Source organism: Mobula birostris, chromosome 14 (genome assembly GCF_030028105.1).
Source record: "Mobula birostris isolate sMobBir1 chromosome 14, sMobBir1.hap1, whole genome shotgun sequence".
NCBI classification, from domain to species: Eukaryota; Metazoa; Chordata; class Chondrichthyes; order Myliobatiformes; family Myliobatidae; genus Mobula; species Mobula birostris.
The window spans coordinates 75,927,324-75,949,430 of record NC_092383.1 but is presented as its reverse complement, the minus strand read 5'-3'; the positions used below and the strand labels follow the sequence as shown (position 1 = coordinate 75,949,430).

The 22,107-nt window shown below is 41.5% G+C and overlaps 1 protein-coding gene across 2 annotated transcripts in view; it reads right to left on the bottom strand.

Moving 5' to 3' along the window:
* The window catches only part of srgap2 (SLIT-ROBO Rho GTPase activating protein 2), a 194,186-nt gene that overhangs the window by 50,747 nt on the left and 121,332 nt on the right, over positions 1-22,107 (bottom strand). For both annotated transcript variants that reach the window (XM_072278689.1, XM_072278690.1), the window contains exon 4: positions 15,691-15,753. In XM_072278689.1, the coding sequence (XP_072134790.1) occupies positions 15,691-15,753 (63 nt within the window). The remainder of the gene's footprint in view (positions 1-15,690; positions 15,754-22,107) is intronic.

The window sequence follows — 22,107 nt, the reverse complement described above, 5'->3', positions numbered from 1 at the left end:
GCCCAGAACATTCACAGGAAGGCACCTGCTTAATAAAATTCTATTGTTGTCCTCTGGATCTGTGCAACATGTGGAGTAGGTGTCCCAAATGAAAGAGCAGACATACTCTTGATCAACAATGGAAAAAATATTGCTTTTGTAAATTCTGCCAAACAGGACCAGGATCATTCAATAAAATTATTATTCAAGACTTGTGTAATTAACTTTTGGGTTGAGTGTGCTGCCCAAAATTTGCCTTTGCAAAAAAAAGAGAAATAATCTGAAGAGGTGGCTGGATATTTGGATCTCAAGTCATAGAGTGGACAGAAAAACATGAAGATGTTGTTGAACATCAACCCTGATATGCCAATTGAAAAGACAATGGCTGATCTGCATTTCAGCTGTTTCACCACAATCCAATCTCCTTACCCTCGCTAAAGTAAACAGACTACTGAAGATATTGTCCACAGGTGGCAGCTACTCTGAATCATCACTTCCCTGTGCGCGGTGAGGTCTTATGGTGGCTACTGGTGCAGCAGGTAGTGCTACTGCCCCACAGCCCTAGTGACCTGGGTTTGATTTTGGCCTCTGTCAATGCCTTTGTGAAGTCTACGTATTCTCCCCGTGATCTCATAGGTTTTCCAAGATGCTCTAGTTTCCTACCACATTATAAACATGTGCTGCGTGACAGGGCAATTGGTTACTGAGTGGGGCAAGGGTATGATTGGGGAATCAGTGTGACAATTATGGCCATATGAAAAAGATCATGTGACCAAGAAATGAGAGGGATAAGGAATTGATGACCTTGCTTTGAGAACTGACAGATGCCAAAGTTCAAAGTTCATTTATACTTCATTGCCGTCAAACAATTGATACTAGAATGTACAATCATCACAGCAATATTTGATTCTGTGCTTCCCGCTCCCTAGATTACAAATATTAAATATTAAAAATATTAAAAATAGTAAATATTAAAAATTTAAACAATAAATCATAAATAGAAAATAGAAAAATGGAAAGTAAGGTAGTGGGAAAAAAACCGAGAGACAGGTCCGGATATTTGGAGGGTACGGCCCAGATCCGGGTCAGGATCTGTTCAGCAGTCTTATCACAGTTGGAAAGAAGCTGTTCCCAAACCTGGCTGTACGAGTTTTCATGCTCCTGAGCCTTCTCCCGGAGGGAAGAGGGACAAAAAGTGTGTTGGCTGGGTGGGTCGTGTCCTTGATTATCCTGGCAGCACTGCTCCGACAGCGTACGATGTAAAGTGAGTCCAAGGACGGAAGATTGGTTTGTGTGATGTGCTGCGCTGTGTTCACGATCTTCTGCAGCTTCTTTCGGTCTTGGACAGGACAACTTCCATACCAGGTTGTGATGCACCCTAGAAGAATGCTTTCTACTGTGCATCTATAAAAATTAGTGAGAGGGTCTTAGCGGACAGGCCAAATTTCTTTAGTTTTCTCAGGAAGTAAAGGCGCTGGTGGGCCTTCTTGGCAGTGAACTCTGCTTGGTTGGACCAAGTCAAGTCATTTGTGATATTGACCCCAAGGAACTTAAAGCTTTTGACCTGTTCCACTTGCGCACCACCGATGTAAATTAGGTCATGCGATCCGCTACTCCTTCTGAAGTCAACAACCAATTCCTTCGTCTTGCTGACGTTGAGGGATAGGTTATTGTCTTCGCACCATGCCACCAGGCTCTTAATTTCCTCTCTGTACTCAAACTCATCATTACCCGAGATACGGCCTACAATTGTCGTGTCATCAGCAAACTTATATATTGAGTTTGATGGAAACTTGGCTACACAATCTTGAGTGTACAGTGAGTACAGCAGGGGGCTGAGTACACAGCCTTGTGGGGCACCGGTGCTCAGAGTGATTGTAGAGGAGAGCTTGTCCCCTATTTTTACAGCCTGGGTCCTGTCTGTGAGGAAGTTGAAGATCCAGCTGCAGATCTGAGTGCTAAGGCCCAGGTTCCAGACCTTAGGAATCAGTTTACTTGGAATGATGGTATTAAAGGCAGAGCTGTAGTCAATGTATTTATTATCAAGTACGTATGCTTTATACAACCTTGAGATTTGTTTTCTTGCAGGCAGCTACAAAATGTAATGGGCTAAATAGCTTCTTTCTCTGGTGTAAGAAAATAAATAAAATATGAACACAAGGAAGTCTGAAGATGCTGGAAATCTAAAGCAACATAGACTGAACGTTGAAGGAACTCAGCAGGTCAGGCAGCATCCATGGAAAAGAGTGAACAGGGAAGGGTCTTGGCCGGAAACGTCAACTGTTTACTCTTTTCCATGGATGCTGCCTGACCTGCTGAGTTCCTCCAGCATTCAGTCTGTGTTGCTAAGTAAACTATGAGATGATGGCTGAGTTCAAATTTTATGGTTCTGTTCCTAGACACTGTCAATTACAGGAAACGTTTGTCCCTATTGTATTCTGTCATCTCCTTCAACTATTTTAAATACTTTTTAGGTTGCGTTTCAAAGTATGTAACATTACACTGAATACCAAAGGTTTGTTGAAGAAACCTTATATATGAGGAACAGCTGTTCACCTCACAATAGCATTTATTTCACTTAAAGTTAAAAATCTGTCATTGGAAACCGCATTTTGAAATATCACTGATGAAAATAAAGATATAGATTTTAATATGTGAATTCAAAATATATCGTGGTGGTGGCATCCATTAGTCTCGCGAGACCATGGACCTGCGCCTGGAAAGTCTTGCTTCAGTCTGTGTTAGAGCAGCGTCTGTTGTGGCTGTAGAGTCCCACACGGGAGTGACAGTCTTGGCTGCAGCGGCTGCACTTGAAGGCGCTGTCCTCCAGTATTCTCTTGGTGCTGTTTTTCCAACGAGTGCGCTTTTCTTCAGCAGCAAGCCTCAGCTTCTCTTCTCCTCTTTTTAGACCTCTGAGTAGTTCCAGCCTCCAGTGAGAGCCATCGCTTGCAATGTCCTCCCACCTCTCGACGTTCATTTTCAGTGACTTCATGTCTCTCTTGCAAACGATTTTAATATATTGGTAGAGTTACATTCAACCACAAACCAATGCTTGCTGCCATAACACGTGGTTACAATTTGTGTTGTTGACTAATTCTGGATTTGTGAAATAAGTGTATCTGTAGCACGATTTTCCTCAGAAATTGGGAAAGTGACCCTGCCACTATGGAGATGGAAAGTAGGCCATCGAAGCTCTTGGACATAACAGTACACAAACTATGGGTCTTAAAACATAAGCATTTGGTATTTCATTCTGTTACTCCTTCACTCTGTATTGAGCAAGTTAATTCACCTTTCTCCCAAATAACATCTTCAAATAAAGCTGTTCTGTTTGAAGTACAAATGAAGAATACAAATTGGTTTGCTAGTATTAATTAATTTTTCCCATATTTCTTTCAACTCACGGTCCACTGCGTTCACTGTTTATGATGTTGTTGCTTACACTGGGAATGCCAAATGGAACACCTCACTTCTGTCACTGTAAATCTCTACTTATATCCACACTCAGCTTCCTGCACTGGTAGTCTAATGAAGTTCAATGTAAATTCAGGCAACAGCAAGGCACCTTTCAATAAAACACATTAATAGCCTTCTCTCTCTTTTCATTATATCTTGGCACTTGTTTTATCCCTAGTAGCTATTTATTCTGATGAAAAATCATTAACATGAAAAGTTAACTCTTGTTCTCCCTCCCGAGATGCTGCCCGATTTGCTGAGCATAACTAGCACTGTCTTATCCATTAAACCTGCTTCTAAATAAGCCAAATGTCCTACTTCAATGTATCATTAAGAAGTATTTCAAATAAATGGGGCTAATTATTATATTTAAATAGGCAGCCAGGAATTAAGTACCAGTGCTGCACTAAATATAACACAACGGAGGGAATTAAACTCCCAGATGTTAAGCAGTTTTTGAGACATCAAATTAAAAGCAGAAAATGCTGGAAATATTCAGGCAAGACATCAGAGAAATCAGGGATGTGAAACATAATCTCCACTTCTCTTTTCACAGCTGCCTGACATCCAGCATCTTGTCTTTATGTTAGATTTCGTGTATCTGCAGTTTTTTGGTTTTTAGATTTACCGAACTACAAGCTCTGAAATTCAGAGAAGGTTTGTCAAGGACTCTGTAATGAGTTTGTACATTCTCCCCGTGACCGCGCCTATTTCCTCCGGAGGCTCCGGATTCACACATCCCTCATTGTAAATTGTCCCGTGAGGAGGCTGGGGTTAAATCGGGGGATTGCTAGGCAGCATGGCTCGAGATCCTACTCCTTGCCATATCTCAATAAATGAATAAATAAGTAGTCGATAATCATAGATTAATTCACTGAGGTGAGGGGAGAATGCTGCACAACTCTGGAAAATCAATCACTACATTTTACTGGAATATCTCATGCATTTTGATAAAGGAATTGTAATTTGTAGATAACCCAAGCTGCTTAGTTTCCATTTTCAAGAAATTATAAAACAGATAATATTGTTTTACTAGTTAATAATTGCTATTAATTACAGATTAAATAATTAACTTTAATTACAGCTATTAAATACTAAATAAGCAATTAATGTCATTGAACACTTAAGGGCCACAGTGGGAGGCACTCTAACTTCAATGAGTAGTTTGGGAGTTCAAGTCCCAGTTCAGGTTCTTATGATTTTGTACTTTCTTACTAGCTGTTAAAATCAGCCCTTGTCTGCTTTATTCTGTCAAACTCTGATATGACTACCTTAGTCCCACCCTTACCCAAATGCACCCCAAAGCACTTTGCTGGCTGTGAAGCACTTTTCACATCTTGAAAGGTGCTCTTAAGTGCAAACAATTTTTGAAACAATTCTCTCATTCTCTTATCCAACGTTCCTCCCTTAACTATCTACACACAGAACAAGTGGTTATTTTCCTCACTTGTTGTTTGCTGGACCTTGCTGTGCACTCTGCATACTTTGTAAGGCAGACCTCTGTGCTAATGACAAAGTCAAGTTTATTGACAAATGCACAAGAGCAATGATTAACTTATTGAGGTCCAAACAATCACGGTGACTGCGTTGGATTATAATCCAACAACCGAATTCCAGTCTAGATGGGGGAATCCCTAACCTGTCATCTCCCATCTCCCAAATCAATCTCCAGAGCCTTCAGTTTGTGAATATATTGTGAATGTTATGAGCCAACCATTATGCAGCCAAATGCCTTCAAAAACACCTTCAACTTTCGGAAAATTATGTGAATGTTAGCCCTCCAAACAATTCACAAACAAGAGAAAGTCTGCAGGTGCTGGAAATCCAGGCAACGCAAGCGAAATGCTCGAGGAACTCAGCAGGCCAGATAGCATCTATGGGAAAAAAGTATAGTCAACGTCTCGGGCCGAAACCCTTTGGCAGGACATCATCCCAAACAAATCATTCCATACACAAGTACATTGAGGATACAGTGCTGCAAGTACAAAGAAGATGCAACGCACGTAGACAATTAATATTTGAAGATGATGTAGATGCACAGATTCAGAAACTACTGGAAGGGACTTACTGGAAATACACAGGGCAGGAGAATTATTTTCCATGTAGCGTGAAGACTGAACATGGCCAGATCATTCCAATCAAAGTTACCACGAATAAAAGAGAATTAAAAGGCCTGCAATTCTTTCACTTCTGCTGACAGTGAGTCTGACAGACCATCAAATGGACCTTCTAAACACACATCTGCAGAGTCCACAACCCCACCACCCATCTCGCTAAAACCCAGCCACGCAGCACTTGCCCAGTGAATACCAGCAATCCTTATAAGGATGAGCCAGCTTCCAACATCTGTGTCATAGCCACAGTTCAGGGTCAGAGAAATTAGGGTGGGACCTGAAGCCTACAAGGAAATCCTTCATCTATACCAGTGTAACTTAACACTGTATAGTCAATGGCTGTTTTTCTTTTAAAAGAGTAATTTTCCATATGTTTTTTTTTTCAAGAGACAACTATATCAAAGGATAACAATTAAAACACCGTAATCAAAGTGTTCATTTGGCACAGGACACATGGACGGTGATTTCAAACATTTAAATAAAGGAAGATGACAGCAATAGTCATATGATCCCCCTCATTAAATCAGGCAATGTGTGGCCAAGTCCCTGAGGGGATAAGAGTAGGAGGCAGTCTAGTCACTGGTTTACAGAAATTGCATATTTCCCCACTGAAATGCAGCTGACTTATTGTAGGAACACTACAACAGAAACTCATATGGAACAGCAAGATGCAGCCAGAGCCAAATGTAATTGCACAATCCATCAAGTTTTATATCTCCAAGGCCAGTGTCATCATACTAAGTCTTTCAGTGTGAGGCAGAATAAATATCTGAAACTTCCAGTAAATCCGCAGCTGAGAAAATGGGATTCTGATAGAGAAATACGATAACAATTATTTCCAAGTCATTTCATATGATTCGGGAAATTCAAGTGGATACTGTTCAGCAAAACACTAAAATAGTATAGATGGTGTCGAAGATGACATGAAATTATCTTGATTAGTTAGGGATGTGGGCTGAGGACTGACTTTCCATCCGGGGTTGGATTTGTACAGAGAATGGGAAGCATTATGAAAAGAGTTTCACTAGAGGTGAAAGTGCATAGGTTTGCTGACAGTGGCATCACAAGTAGATAGGATGTGAAGTAGGTGTTTCTTACGATGGCCTGGGAAGTTATGCTACAGTTATATAAGAGGACGGTGAGGACGTACTTATTGTGTGTCGATTTGGTTGCCCTGTTAAAGATGTCCCTAAACCAGAAACAGTGCGGAAAAGATTTACCAGGAAGCTGCCTGAACTTGGGGGCTTGAATTACAAGGAGAGGTTGCACAGACTACAACTTTATTCTCTGCAACAAAGGAGATTGAGGGGTTAGTTGATAGAATTATATAACACCATGAGGGGCACAGACCGGGTGAAAACACAGAATCATTTTCCCAGGGAGAGACACTAAAATCACGAGGGCACAGGTTTAAGATTAGGGGTGAGAGATTTACAATGGGTATCAGGGCAGCTTCTTCACACAGGGAGTGGTGGGTATTTGGAATGAGCAGCAATTTGAGGTTCCTGGGTGGCAAGATCTCTGAGGATCTATTCTGGACCCAACATATCGACGCAGCTACAAAGAAGGCACAACAGCAGTTTTATTTCATTTGGAGTTTGAGGAGATTTGGTATGTCACCAAAGACACTTGCAAGTTTCTACAGTTGTACCATGGACAGCATTCTAACTGGCTGCATCATCGTCTGGTATGGGGAGGGGGCTACTGCACAGGATCGAAGTAGGCTGTAGAGAACTGTAAACTTAGCTCCATCATGGGCACTAGCCTCCATCCAATTGAGGACATTTTCAAGGAGCAATGCCTCAAAAAGGCGGTGTCCATCATTAAGGACCCCCATTACCCAGGCCATGCCTTGTTCTCATTGCTACCACCAGGGAGGAGGTACAGGAGCCTGAAGGCATGCACTCAATGAGTTAGGAAAGGCTCCTTCCCTTTTGCCATCCAATTCCTGAATGGACACTGAACCCATGAACACGACCTCACTACTGTTTTTAATTTCTATTTTTGGAGGAGGGCACATTAGCAACATTTAAAAATCATCCGGGATAGGAGAGGTTTAGAGGGCTACAGATGAAATGTGTGCAGATGGGACTGGCTCGCTGGGCAACAGGGTCAGCAAGGTTGAGCTGAGCCAAAGGGCCGGTTTTTATGCAGTACGATTATGATATTTGATATGACATTTATAAGTCACATTTATATATCTGTCACATTTCAGTGTCAGATGTCTATTAAATTTATTTATTTCCATGTATCATTGCTTTTGAACCATTCTACGGAAATTAATCTACGTTATATGCTGGGTTTCACTATTGTTGGTCACGTTCAGAACAACTACATTGTCACAGTGTAATGCCAGACTGGATCCCACCAAAACGAGTCCCATGGTTACCTTCTGTCATTTTCTATGACTCCTCTACCATAGTACCGATACTCCCTTCCGTCCACTCTCCCAACACTATCTGAATCTCACTATCTGACTAACACTATCCCCAGTATCTCAACTTTCAACATTCCCAACTCCCTGATAGCTTCAGCTCTCCTCTACTCTTGCTGCTGCCACCCAGTCCATTGATACCTCAGCTCTCTAAGTACACTAACACCTCACGGTCCCTCCTTATAAGGCGTCAACCTTTTAATCTGCTTTTGGGATCCTTCTAGTTCCTCCAACAGGGCCCCTGATCTGCTCCAACCCTAACAATGCACCACTTCCACTGAAGCCAAGAGGCTCTGAACTCCCTGTCCTCCAATCACAGAGGTCCTAATTGAGCTTCTTATCACAAGCCTTTTCTGTTCCTGGGTGGTGCGGACTTATTTGTATGCTTCGCAGCTCGCAAAGGAATTTGTTGCTGAAGTCTGTGGTGGTGATCCTTCAACCAAAACACTCATTAGCATGCCACACTGCAACTATGCAGAAATCTATAATAGTACACTAGGTCGTTGTAGTGACTGCAGCTCCCTTACTCAATTCTTGATATTTTCCAAAATGGTTAGATTAAATTGTAATGTCACCAGGTACAACATTTGCATCATTTAACAGACCCGTTCCATCAATCTTTCTCCTTCCAGAGCCCATATACACTTAAGGATTCTACTCACCACTTTTCTTCCATATCCTATGCTAATATAAGCACTAACTTGACCCATCCATTCAACCTCTGTCATAGTAAGACTAAACACAACTATTTTATTATTTAGCTCTCCTCGCCATTTAATCTCTTGATCAAAAATTCTGTATAAATGCTCCGGTCTCCAAAGGTAATCAAGCTCCAGTAACTTAAACTATGCATATCAACCAGGTTCAGATTTAATATTATCGGCATATGTCGTGACATTTGTGCTTGCAGCACAGATATGGATGGCAGAGGGGAAGAAGCTGTTCCTGAATCACTGAGTGTGTACCTTTAGGCTGCTGGACCTCTTCCTGATCGTAGCAATGGGCAGAGGATGTGAACTGGGTGACGGGGGTCCTTAATGGCGGATGCCACCTTTTTGAGGCCTCGCTGCTTGAAGATGTCCTGGGTACTTAACCAAACCGCCATTTTCCAGGGGAGAAATCAGGGAATTCGAATCACAAAGATAGCTGAGGAGCATTGTCAACCCAGGAGAGGGAAAGTTGATTTGGCTTTTTCCTGTTCGTGTCCTCACCTGCCCTTGGTGGTCTCAAGAACGTCAACTTTCCAGAGCCAGCTAATAATGGTGGACACAGCTTCGACTTTGCTCTAACAGAAGAGGGCATCAATCTCCTCTTCCTTCAATGACTGACAAATTAAATGTCATCATAGATAAAAGCGTTTGGCACTTACTTAATTGAAGAAACCAGGAAAGGTGAGAAAGATTGTTCTACTGATACAATATTCATAACAATAAATTGCCTTTCTATAGAATTCCTTACAAAGATATTTCAAATGAGTTATATAAAGAGGAATGCCAACATGGTGAACAAGCATGAGGGTAGGAGAGGGAAACAGAAAGATGAGGATAGGCAAAGTGGAGACAGAATTCAGAATCAGATTTAATATCACCAGCATACTGTACATCGTGAAATTTGCCAACTTTGCAGCAGCAGTTCAATGCAATACTTGATATAGAAAAAGTGAATTACAGTAAGTATATACCATATGTGTATATTAAATAATTAAATTAAGTAGTGAAAAAACAGAATTTTTTTAAAAAAGTAGTGAGGCAATGTACATGGATTCAGTGTCTAAGAGGAAATCGGATGGCAGAGGGGACGCTGTCCCTGAATCACCGAGTGTGTACTCTCAGGCTTCTGTACCTCCTTCCTGATGGTAGCAACAAGAAGGTGGTGGATGACAAAAGAGAGTGAGCATTATTTTGGAAAATGGGAAACAATGAGATGGAATGACACAGGAGAGTGAAGAGTGTGAGGTTGGGATGGTGACATCATGTATGAAGAGGGGCTGAAAACAGAAACAATAAGGCTGAAGTCAAAAAAGACTGCAGAGGCTGAAATCTGGAACAACAAAACAGGTGGAATCTTCATAGAACTCAGGGGCTCAAGCAGCAGCTTTGGAGGCAAAAGGTGCAAGTCATCATTTGAGTCAAGACTCTGCACTGGGGCAGTAAAAGTTCAGAGAACTGAATAAATAGTTTTAGAATACAGCAACATATTGACAGAACAAGCAGCTGGTGAAAGTTAAGACCAAGAAGAGGGGAGCAAAAAGGGGGTCTTGTGTAGAAGAGATGGAAAAAGAGATGGGCAGAGTGCGCAGAAAGTGTCCGCAATTACCAATGACCAAAGATCAAGAACAAAATGAAAACATCCAATATATAATTAAATGTTAGGGCAGACAGCAAATTTTTCAGACAGTTCAAAGCATGAATGAAGTGATTAGAACAGACTATATGAATATTTAAAAGCAGACATGCTTATGTCACTCTAAAATCATTGTGGAGAACAGTACAGATGGATCTATTTTTTATTTCATATTGGAGTTGTCTTTCCATAAGCAGTCATTAGGTAAATGCATGCATGAAATAATCTTAAAGGTCAGCTTCTCAGGATTGGAGCATGAACACCTGTGCCTTTATCATCCACCTCGTCTCAGTTACTCCAAAACATCCAATTATGAAATTAAGCCCTGCCTCCACACCTTTCCAAACACATTCCTTCAACATTTCTTTTGAAAAACTTAATGTGACTCCTTTGTTCAAATAAAGGAGAAAGGAAGAAAGCAGAGAGTTCAACTGCTGTTAGTGAAAAGGTGTGAGAGTCAACAATCCAAGAGGAAATGGCCAATCATTTAGGAAAGTTGGAGATAATGAAACCTAGTCAATACAGTTTCATAAAAGTTAAACTTACACTCATTTGAATTCTCTGAGGATAAACCAGGGAGAAAAGTGTGTATTTAGATCTCCAAAATAGTCATAGTCATAGTCACACTTTATTGACCCCAGGGGAAATTGGCAAGATGCTATATAAGAGGCTGGTGCAAAATCTGAATGCCCACAGTACTGTTGGACCTGCTATGCTAGAACAAATTGAAAACTGGTTGTCTCATAGAGAACAGAGCTGGATAAACAGGTTCTTTTCAGATAGAATGTGGTAACTATTGGAGTACCACAAGAAGCAATTCTTGACGCACAACTGTTCACTATTTACATGATATTTTCTGGTGGAAGGGACGTTTTGTAAGGCTTCAAAATGTGCCCATGATAGAAAAATAGAAGAGCATGTTATGATAAGGATACTGTGATTTTGCCATGGGACATAGACTGAGTCAGTGGGGCAAAAGACTGGAAAATGAAGCGTGACCTGCAGAAATTTGAGATCACACGCTTTGGTAGGAGAAAGCAACATGCAGATTATTATCTAAATGGTGAGAGACTGCAGGTGAGTAAAGTGTAGAGGGGCCTAGAAACTCTGGTGCATGAGTCTCAGAGCACCAGAAAGGCAAATGGTATTTTGACATTTATTACAAAGAGGTTCGAGTTTAACAATAGGGAGGTTTTGTTGTAATTGGAGGAGGAGCAAAATGATGATGGCGCTAAGCAGCGACTCCTTTGCTTTTATCTTCGGAAACAGCTCTATTTCCATCTTTAATATCTTTATTTTTCCCTTTCAGGATTCTTTTGAAGACCCTGACCTGGAGTTACACGCAGGCTTCGGTCCTTTGCGGGAATGGGAGCCACTCTTGGTGTTTCATAACTGGCTGTTGTTTGGCATGCCAATGGCTCAGCCTAAGAGTTCGGCTCGGCTTTGGAGACCTAGGATTTGGGGCTCTGGATATAGGCAGATCGAAGGTCGGTGTCACGGCAGGAGACCCGTGTATCGTCGGAGGAGTCGGATGTCTATGGCTGTGCGCCCAGAGGCTCGAGATCTTTGAGCACAGAGCTTGAAAAAAGCATCGTAACGGACTTTTAACATTGTAAACCAGCGAGTTGTTTATTATGTCTCCCTGCTCGCTTTGAAAAGGAAACACCTCTTTCTCCCTTATTAGGCGGAGAGAGAGCCTGTGGTATGTCGAATGCCGGGTGAACAATATACTCTTTGGGGTAACTGCAAGTCTGTGTCTTTGCTGTTGCTTTACTCACGCTTGAGTGCTGGGTGGCGGGTGCCAATGCTTATTTTTTGCTGGTGGGGGGGAGGAGGGATTGTTGCTTGCTGCCACTTACATGCGGGAGGGAAGGGAGCTGGGGGGTGTACTTTGGGGTTCTAACATTTAACTGTCGTTCATTCTTTGGGGCACTCGGCACCCCTCTGTTTTCGCAGACGCTTGCGAAGAACAAGCATTTCAAGATGTATATTGTATACATTTCTCTGACATTAAATGCACCTTTGAAACCTTTGAATTGTCCCGTTGGCCATCATGCCTCACATGGAATACTGCATAGTTTTGGTCCCCTTACCCTGAAATGAATATTGTAACATTCAAGGCTATATAAAGGAGCTATACAAAGCCTAATTCCTGGGACAAGAGGCTTGCCCTACCAAGAATAACTAAAAAAAAATGGACCTATATTCCTTAAAGTTTTGAATAATGAGAAGAGGCCTTATTCAAATCGAGTGGATTCTAGTTAATTAGGACACAGTGGAACTAGTACATCTTGTCTCAATTAAGTGGCTGCCTCCGTAAGCCAAAGTTTCATGGAAATAGTTACAAAGATATAGAAAAGACAAACTAAAGACAAATTGAGTAACAAATTATGTATTTAAATGAAATACAGAACTAATTAGACCACTACCAATACTTCTACTGTACTATAAAACTGTGCTCCTAATCGTTATTGACGGAGAAATTCATCCTGTGTTCTTTTGATTGACTGTAAATGAACAAAATCAATGCAGACATCTAGTGCAAACAATGGACTGACTTCATGCAATGCTTCTGACGATTGCATTCTCCAAATTTTCATTTTCATTTAACATTCAAGATGATCGTCAATATCTTCAATTTTGTCTTAGTCCCTATCTTGTTGAAGTTGTGAAATCGTTCAATTTTCACTACCGGCCATTTCTGGCATCTCCAAGCCTGAATGCTTGAAACCGCGCCGAGCAAAGCTGTTGCGAATTGTTTTACTGCTTATTACTTGCCAGCTATCAGTGACAAAAATCACTGCTTTTTGAACACAAACACACATAACTGACTCTATTTAAAAACTCAAACAAGAGAAAAATCTGCTGATGCTGGAAATCCAGAGCAATACACACAAAATGCTGGAGGAACTCAGCAGGTCAGGCAGCATCTATGGGAAAGAGTACAGTCGATGTTTTGGGCCGAGACCCTTCGGCAGGACTGGAGAAAAGAAGACGAGGAGTCAGAGTAAGAAGGTGGGGGTGGGAGAAAGAAACACTAGGAGATAGGTGAAACCCGAAGGGGAGGGGAGCCAGCTCTTTACTTCAGCCCTCCCCCCTCCCAGTTTCACCTATCACCTTCTTACTTTGACTCCTCATCCTTTTCCTCCCCAGTCTTGTTGAAGGATCTCGATCCGAAACGTGGACTGTACTCTTTCCCATAGATGCTGCCTGGCCTGCTGAGTTCCTCCAGCATTTTGGGAGTGCTGCTTCTATTTAAAAATTGTTCACTCTAAGCACAGTGCAGTGTCTAACGGCCACCTAATGCACATGACAGATGTTAGATAGAAACTGTTCAGCAAGTCTTCTGTCCCAATTAAGCAGCATGGTGGCCCAAATAAATTATGGGAATCCCAGCTAGTTCTCCACTAGCTTTTGTTCTTTAAGCGTTGTCCTAAATACGCAGCTGCCCTGATTAACCGATGGTCCAATTAACCAGAATCCACTGTATATAAGACCCAATAAGAGCTCGACAGGGTAGATGTTGGGATGTTTCCATTCTGGAATAGTCTTAAACAAGGGAACATTACTGCAATATATAAAAGGCTAGTAATTTAAAACTGAGGTGTGTAGAAATTTCTTCTTGCAGAGGATGGTGAACCTCTGGAATATTTTATCTCAGGAGATATGGAGATTGTAATATAAGAAGTACTCAAAGTGGAGGTAGTTAAATAGTTGATATATCCATGAAAAGAGGGGTATGGAAAAATGGCAGAGAGGTTGAGGCCAGCCACGGTTACATTAAATGGTGGGGCAGGCTGGGACAGCCGGATGGCCTGCTCCTGTTCCTATTTTTCTTGATGGTGCTCGACAGTGATGGCATCTCAAGCAGAAGAAAACCTTGGTGAACTCTGGGAAAAGAAGTATTCAGCACAGGCTCCCATTAACTGCCCTATACTTGCCTCTCCAGTGGTAACATGCAAATAATAATCATGCGTCATCAAAACATTGTAAAATGTCATCAAATAATTTCCCTTACCGTCCCTACTTCACAAGTCGCTAACAAATTAGGGCGGGTTTGCAAACAGTCTGGCACGTTTTGACTGCAACTATTTTCACACCTATTGCAAAACCTACCTGCCCCTCCACTCTTTTCCTGCCTTAGTTCGGCCTGAATGAGAATTTACAGGGTACAGTATAAAACATTCTATACACAGAAGAAGATTATGATTCTTTATTGCATCAGGCTAGGGATATCAGACTAATCCCAAAATAGCAGGACAACGTTAAATGTTTCTTTTTGAACCAGACTTTTGGCTAATGCCTTTTAGTTGATGTGTACGCACTCATTTCTCCAATAGCCCCTCTGAGGGATTTGCACTTTCCTCAATAGGAGCTACATACCTACATCGTTCTATGATAGAGCACATTATCATACTTATCTTGTACTGTATATGCTTCCACCACTTTATGTAAGTGAAATTAAAGACTGTGGTTGTCTAATGCAAAGAAGGCGGGGAATGGAGTGCTATAGTCCAGCTGCGGGTCAATGGGACTAAACAGCGTATCAGATTGGCACAGACTAGATGGGCCAAAAGGCCTGTTTCTGTGCTGTAGCACTATGAATCAGCTTGCACAAAGCGCTTACTTGTAAAGGATGGTTTTAAGTTCCAGAAAGTAACCACAGCACTGAAACAGAAATCTCCCTGGCTGGAACCCACAGAACCACTATTGGATTAAATATGGATCACTACAAGTTAAAGAGCAACATCTCTCTCAATAAGTTAATTTTATGTTAGCTCACAATGATTATGCTGATGAGGTATGACTTCTCATAATGTGCTCAACTATGAGATGGGAGTGAAACGTAGCCCTCAGTAAATGCCTAAGTATGTGTGCCTTTCACCAAGAGCAATCTAAACCAGTAAGCCAACTTGATTAGATCTCTTGTGAATGATGGGAAGGCGAAGTCAATTATAAACTTAAAATTCACACAAGAGGTAATGGGAAGCCAGGACTTTCCCCTGCAATGTTATTGAGGCTAGAACCTAGCTGAAAATTGTAAAACTCAAAGACTGCTGAGCTTGTCAGGTAACTTATTAAAAATTGCAAAACCAAAATGAGTAAATAAGAGTCATATACATGTTACCCGTGATCTTACTGTGCACTGGAACAGGCAAAAAAACACCAAATAGTCAAATCCAGCTCATATGTTCTTAATGCTTTAAACACCATCGTTGCAAAGCGATTAGCTAACGCAATGGAGCTAAATTTGGAGTTTTGGTGACAACGGGCAGTGCAAGTAACTATTGAGTCATCACTAGAATAGAAGCTGTGAACTTCTAGTCTTATTAAAAGAGGTGTAGCAAAAAGCATCACACTCACCGTGTACAGCTCATTCAGGACTTTCATCAAATCTTCATGTAGTTGAACACCAACCTCTTTACTCTGCATTGAAAGAGAGAGATGGGATAAACAAGATTCAAGCAAGCCATCCTTTCTTTATTTCAGAGGACTGATGATGCAAAATCAAACAGGAGGGTACGCTGAAATAGGGATGTTTAGACATAATATAGAAAGATTGAATGAGTAGGAAAATACTTGACAAATCATGTTTAAGGTATTGGGAAATGCAAAGTCATGCACTTCAGTAGGAGAAATCAAAAGGTAGTCTACTGTTTAAATGGGGGAAATTATGAATCTCTTTATGAATAAAGACCTCAATGACTACAGACCGGTGGCATTGACCTCCCACATCATGAAGACCCTGGAGAGACTTGTTCTGGAGCTGCTCCGGCCTATGGTCAGGCCACACTTAGATCCCCTCCAGTTCTCCTACCAGCCCCGACTAGGAGTTGAGGATGCCATCGTCTACCTGCTGAACCGTGTCTACGCCCACCTGGACATGCCAGCGAGCACTGAGAGGTTCATGTTTTATTGACTTCTCCAGTGTGTTCAACACCATCCGCCCTGCTCTGCTGGGGGAGAAGCTGACAGCGATGCAGGTGGATGCTTCCCTGGTATCATGGATTCTTGATTACCTGACTGGCAGACCACAGTACGTGTGCTTGCAACACTGTGTGTCCGACACAGTGATCAGCCACACTGGGGCTCCACAGGGGACTGTCTTGTCTCCCTTTCTCTTCACCATTTACACCTCGGACTTCAACTACTGCACAGAGTCTTGTCATCTTCAGAAGTTTTCGGATGACTCTGCCATAGTTGGATGCATCAGCAAGGGAGATGACGTTGAGTACAGGGCTACGGTAGGAAACTTTGTCACATGGTGTGAGCAGGATTATCTGCAGCCTAATGTGAAAAAGACTAAGGAGCTGGTGGTAGACCTGAGGAGAGCTAGGGTACCGGTGACCCCTGTTTCCATCCAGGGGGTCAGTGTGGACATGGTGGAGGATTACAAATACCTGGGGATATGAATTGACAATAAACTGGACTGGTCTAAGAACACTGAGGCTGTCTACAAGAAGGGTCAGAGCCGTCTCTATTTCCTGAGGAGACTGAGGTCCTTTAACATCTGCCGGACGATGCTGAGGATGTTCTACAAGTCTGTGGTGGCCAGTGCTATCATGTTTGCTGTTGTGTGCTGGGGCAGCAGGCTGAGGGTAGCAGACACCAAAAGAATCAACAAACTCATTCGTAAGGCCAGTGATGTTGTGGGGATGGAACTGGACTCTCTCACGGTGGTGTCTGAAAAGAGGATGCTGTCTAAGTTGCATGCCATCTTGGTCAATGTCTCCCATCCACTACGTAATGTACTGGGTGGGCACAGGAGTACATTCAGCCAGAGGCTCATTCCTCCGAGATGCAGCACAGAGCATCATAGGAAGTCATTCCTGCCTGTGGCCATCAAACTTTACAACTCCTCCCTTGGAGGGTCAGACACCCTGAGCCGTTAGGCTGGTCCTGGACTTATTTCATAATTTACTGGCATAATTTACATATTACTATTTAACTATTTATGGTTCTATTACTATTTATTATTTATGGGGCAACTGTAACAAAAACCAACCTCCCCCGGGATCAATAAAGTATGACTATGACTATGACTAAAATATAATAAGTTAGCATGCAAATAGAGTAAACAATGAATGCAGCAATTTTTATATTGCTGTGGTGTTGGAGTGTAAAATTAACACATATTGTTACCGAGTATTGATGAGACCTCAGAGTTTGGTTTCCTTCCTTAAGAAAGTAGATATTAGTATAAGGGGCAGTGCATAAGAAATTCTCCATGCAAATTTCTGGGATGATAGTGTTGCTTTACCACAAACAGCTGAAGAGATTAGAGTTATAATGTTTGGTGTTAAAAAGAATGAGGAGCGATCTTAAAGAAACATGTAAGATCTACCAAAGTAGATACTGAAATGTTTCTACTTGGGGCTCGGTCTCAAAAGAAGGGCTGCGGTTAGAAGATAAAAGAGCATTTTTAAGAAACTGAAATGCCTAGGAACTCTTTCTCGTAGTGGATGGTGAATCTCTGGGATCCTCTACACGAAAGGGTTGAGTGGAGGCAAGATCGCAGGAGGTGTTTAAAGTGGAGGCAGGTAGAATTTTGAAAGGTTGAGGAACTGAGGGTTTTGTGGAACTGGCAAAGAAGAGGAGTGTAATCTTAGGCCAGATCACTCACGATCACATGGGACCAGGTGGTCTACTTCATGTTTTATTTTTGGGAAATTTAGACTTCTCAGTGGGCCATACACAATAATAGAAGGATGCCTTGCATTTAGTCCAAATTGAGAAACTCTTGAGTTATGCCTATGTTTAAGTAATGCCCACACAACTGCAAAGCTCTAGCAGTGAAAATCCAGGACTGGACATCTACAATTAAATAACTGTAAGGGAAAGAACACTGCAAGAACAAGTAGAGAGGGTGGGGTAGACAGAGACAAAGTTAGAGAAGAAAAAGAGAAAAATTAAAGCAGCTAAAATTAGAAGATACAGATTACAGAATTAAAACCAAAATAATGCTCCAAGATTTTATTATTTCTTAATAAAAAAAAACCCTGTCACTAAGGCCTTTTACGTCGCAATGAGTCCTACCCAGCTGAGTGTAATGAAGGTCCCTGCCTATTTGACAGAGGGTCCCACTATCGGCAAAGGGCAGATTAAGAGCAGTTTCTCAGACCAATCTGCCTTTTGTTTGGCTCTGCTGCTTAGACAGCACACAAGAAAGATGGCATGAAGCAACTGACTCATTTCCCGATTCCCGACACTTTTGTATCATCGACAAATTGGAAGTCATGAGTTTAGTTCATCCACTTGCTTGGACAAGAGCCAGTAATGTTAAAAATGCTGAAAACCATCCAAGGCTAAGCGTTTAAGCTAAGGCTGACATCTACATTATTTATTATTATATTGTAATTTGTCCTCTACTGTGTCTATTGTCTTGTTTATTATTTATTGTACTGCCCCGCGCTGTTTTGTGCACCTTATGTAGTCCTGTGTAGGTCTGTAGTCTAGTGTAGTTTTTGTGTTGTCTTACGTAGTCTAGTGTAACCTTGTGTTGTCTCACTTAGTCTAGTGTAGTTTTGTGTTGTTTCATGTAGCACCATGGTCCTGGAGGAACGTTGTTTCGTTTTTACTGTGTATTGTACCAGCAGTTTATGGTCGAAATGACAATAAAAAGTGACTTGACTTGATTAATGTTATTGAAACAATTATCAAAACACTACTTATGCTTCAAGGGCTGGTAAGTTAGCATAGAAGGACTGGAAGAAAATTATTTCTGGATGTTAAAGGACAAATTAGCAGCTAATACAATGATTTCAGTATCAGCTCTACCCAGTCATGAAAGAATACTGCATCATTGTCTCAGAGAACGTCACATTTCAGGGTGGGGCATGGGAGGACTAATGCTCAAAGACAGTGGAGAGAATGCAAAAGTGTGTCATATACAAGAATAAGATACTATATATATAAAATCTGCTTTAAGCAGCAATATTTTGAGAGAAGTATTCAAGACAAGGCACATTGAAAGTAGTAATTTTACTAACTCAGTCATCCAGCCCAGAATGAGATATTGCACATGTAAAGGCAGAATATAAATTTCACAACTTTTCCTGAAAGTTAACTTTAACCTCTGCTGATCTGCTTATCTGTGACCTTCCTACACTCTACAACTTTATGGCAGTAAATTACACTGATGCTCCTTACGGCAAAGGACAGCATCACAAAGTGGGCAGGACCACCTTGTGGTGCCATGCTTTGCCATAAAGACCAATGCAGTTCACATACCTTGGAGTCCGGATAGGAAGAGCATGCACAGGAATGGAAATCTGACTTGGAGAATATGTGCTCAATTTATATATGATAAATTTATTGATTAATGGGGCTCTTGACCCTGCAACATTCAATGCAGTAGCGAGAAACCTGGAGGGGAGTCGGTTCACGAGTCTGCTTCTCTCGTCCTTCATGTTAGCACAAGCCACGAGTTTGGAATCTGCCTGGGTGAATTACTGCGGCACATTTTTGTTGATAGTATAAGGCAGCCTGGTGACAGAAAGACTAAGTGTTTTTAATAGCACTAAGAACTGGGTGGCATGGAGCCAGCAACTTGACCCTGTGTGGCAGGGAATCTTTTTGGTACACAATTATTAAAGTAAGTGGAGAAAGTTCAGTCCTACTCCTGCCTGTGTATTGTAGACTGAGGAAAGATTTGGGATTTAGAGACTGTGCCATTGACTACATGACAACGTACTTATGACCTTTGGGTCACTGACAAACAAAAGAGAGTTTAACTCCAAAAGCCAACCATAATCTGCCACAACCTCCTGGCTGAAAAGGACTCTCCCACCACCAAAATGGAAGTGTTATTATGGGGAAGGATTCAAACAGAAGTGAATGGACTAAGAACTAAGCCAGTGCACAATCCATTCGCCAACAAACTATGTTCTTATGTTTACCGCAGGCATATGTGTTTGATCTGTTTCCCCCCCAAGAAAAACAAGGGCAATATTTCAATTAAGAACATGAGGCAGGAGCTGGGATTGACAGAGACACCACGAGTCAGCAATTCTCCTGTTTCAACTTCCACTTTTATACCCAGAGGTCTGAACGACTTCTCCTTTTAGACTGAACTCCGTGCGACTAACCCGTGCAACATTTGCAAAACATTAATGCCGAGTGTGAACTCTGCAAATTGTGAAGCACCAACCATTGGCCCATGTAGATATGGGGTCGCTAATCACATTCATCAGTTTCCTTTAAGGGCAGTGTATTGTAATGGGATTTGCTTTATCATTCAAACAGTGTGCAATCATTCCACTTAGCTACTATAACAGATTATCTGGTAGTTTAGTTTTACTCTTTGAAGTTTCCTGTGTTCTTACAAGGCAATCATATAACAATTGTATATTCTAACAATGTTCAAAATTCTCATGTATATATTTTCTTGTTTCTCGTGTATTTTCAAAGTCCTCGTGCTTCATGTATCTATTTTCAATAGGCAGATGAAAGGTAAAGATGAGTGCTGATGTGGACACATTTATATTAATTGTTTCTGAATTAAATAATATACAGTACCGTATACAAATTATCTTTGTGAATGAAGGGTTGTTTTGCTAACTGGAGTCTGGAGTTTTAATATTAAAGGCTGACAGTGTTAAAAGGTTGAAAGGGTGTTTGAGTTCCTGTTGTATTTTAAGACCCTCTGCTTGCATACTGTAGAACATAAACTGTCAACTCCCGAGACGTCTATTTACCAAACTTCAGCAATAATAATATTTCGTTCCTGGTGTGACTAACCAGAAAAGAATTGACCTGCAAGTGAATTAATCAGCAGTTACTTGGGTGGTTCAATACATTCTTCAGTATGCTTCATATATTTAGTTTTAATAGGCTGACGAAAGGTAAAGTTGAGTGCTAAAGCGGACAAATGTTTATTAGCTACTTCTGAATTACGTCAGGCTGTTAATTTCTAAGGTTCACGTGACTTGTCCTCTCCTCTACCGGGTGATGGCAAATCTCATTACAGAATTGTCGTGCTGCTAAAACTGTTGGACCTGTTGTGGACCAGCAATCATTATCATGTTCACCCAATGTCACAAAGCAAGTTATCTGGTCACTGCCAACATGCAGCAGTATGGGAGTCTGGTGTGCACAAATTTGCATAAGTGTTTCCTATGTAACAATGGAGACTGCTCACCTAAAGCACTTAGTTGGCTGGGAAGCTCTCTGAGATACCCTGAAGTTATTAAAGATGCAACAAAGATACAAATTCCTTTTTACCTGTTACTCTACTTTAGCAGGTCATTTCAGTATTTTCTTCCTATTCACAAAGCATATTACGGGTACTGAATTCTGTTGAGGACACTGGACTTGTAGGGCACATCATTACTGTATAAAAGCATCATCACAGGGTCTATCCAGACTATTTGAACCAGTTTCTATGAGGATTTATTATGCAAAAAAAACCCATTTGCGTTACCCTCCCAATCAGAATTTAGCTCCAATCATAGCTGTCAAATTAAATCATCTAAAACAACAGGAATTCTGCAGATGCTGGAAATTCAAGCAACACACATCAAAGTTGCTGGTGAACGCAGCAGGCCAGGCAGCATCTCTAGGAAGAGGTACAGTCGACGTTTCAGGCCGAGACCCTTCGTCAGGACTAACTGAAAGAAGAATTAGTAAGAGATTTGAAAGTGGGAGGGGAAGGGGGAGATCCGAAATGACAGGAGAAGACAGGAGGGGGAGGGATGGAGCCAAGAGCTGGACAGGTGATTGGCAAAGAGGATATGAGAGGATCATGGGACAGGAGGTCCGGGGAGAAAGACAAGGCGGGGG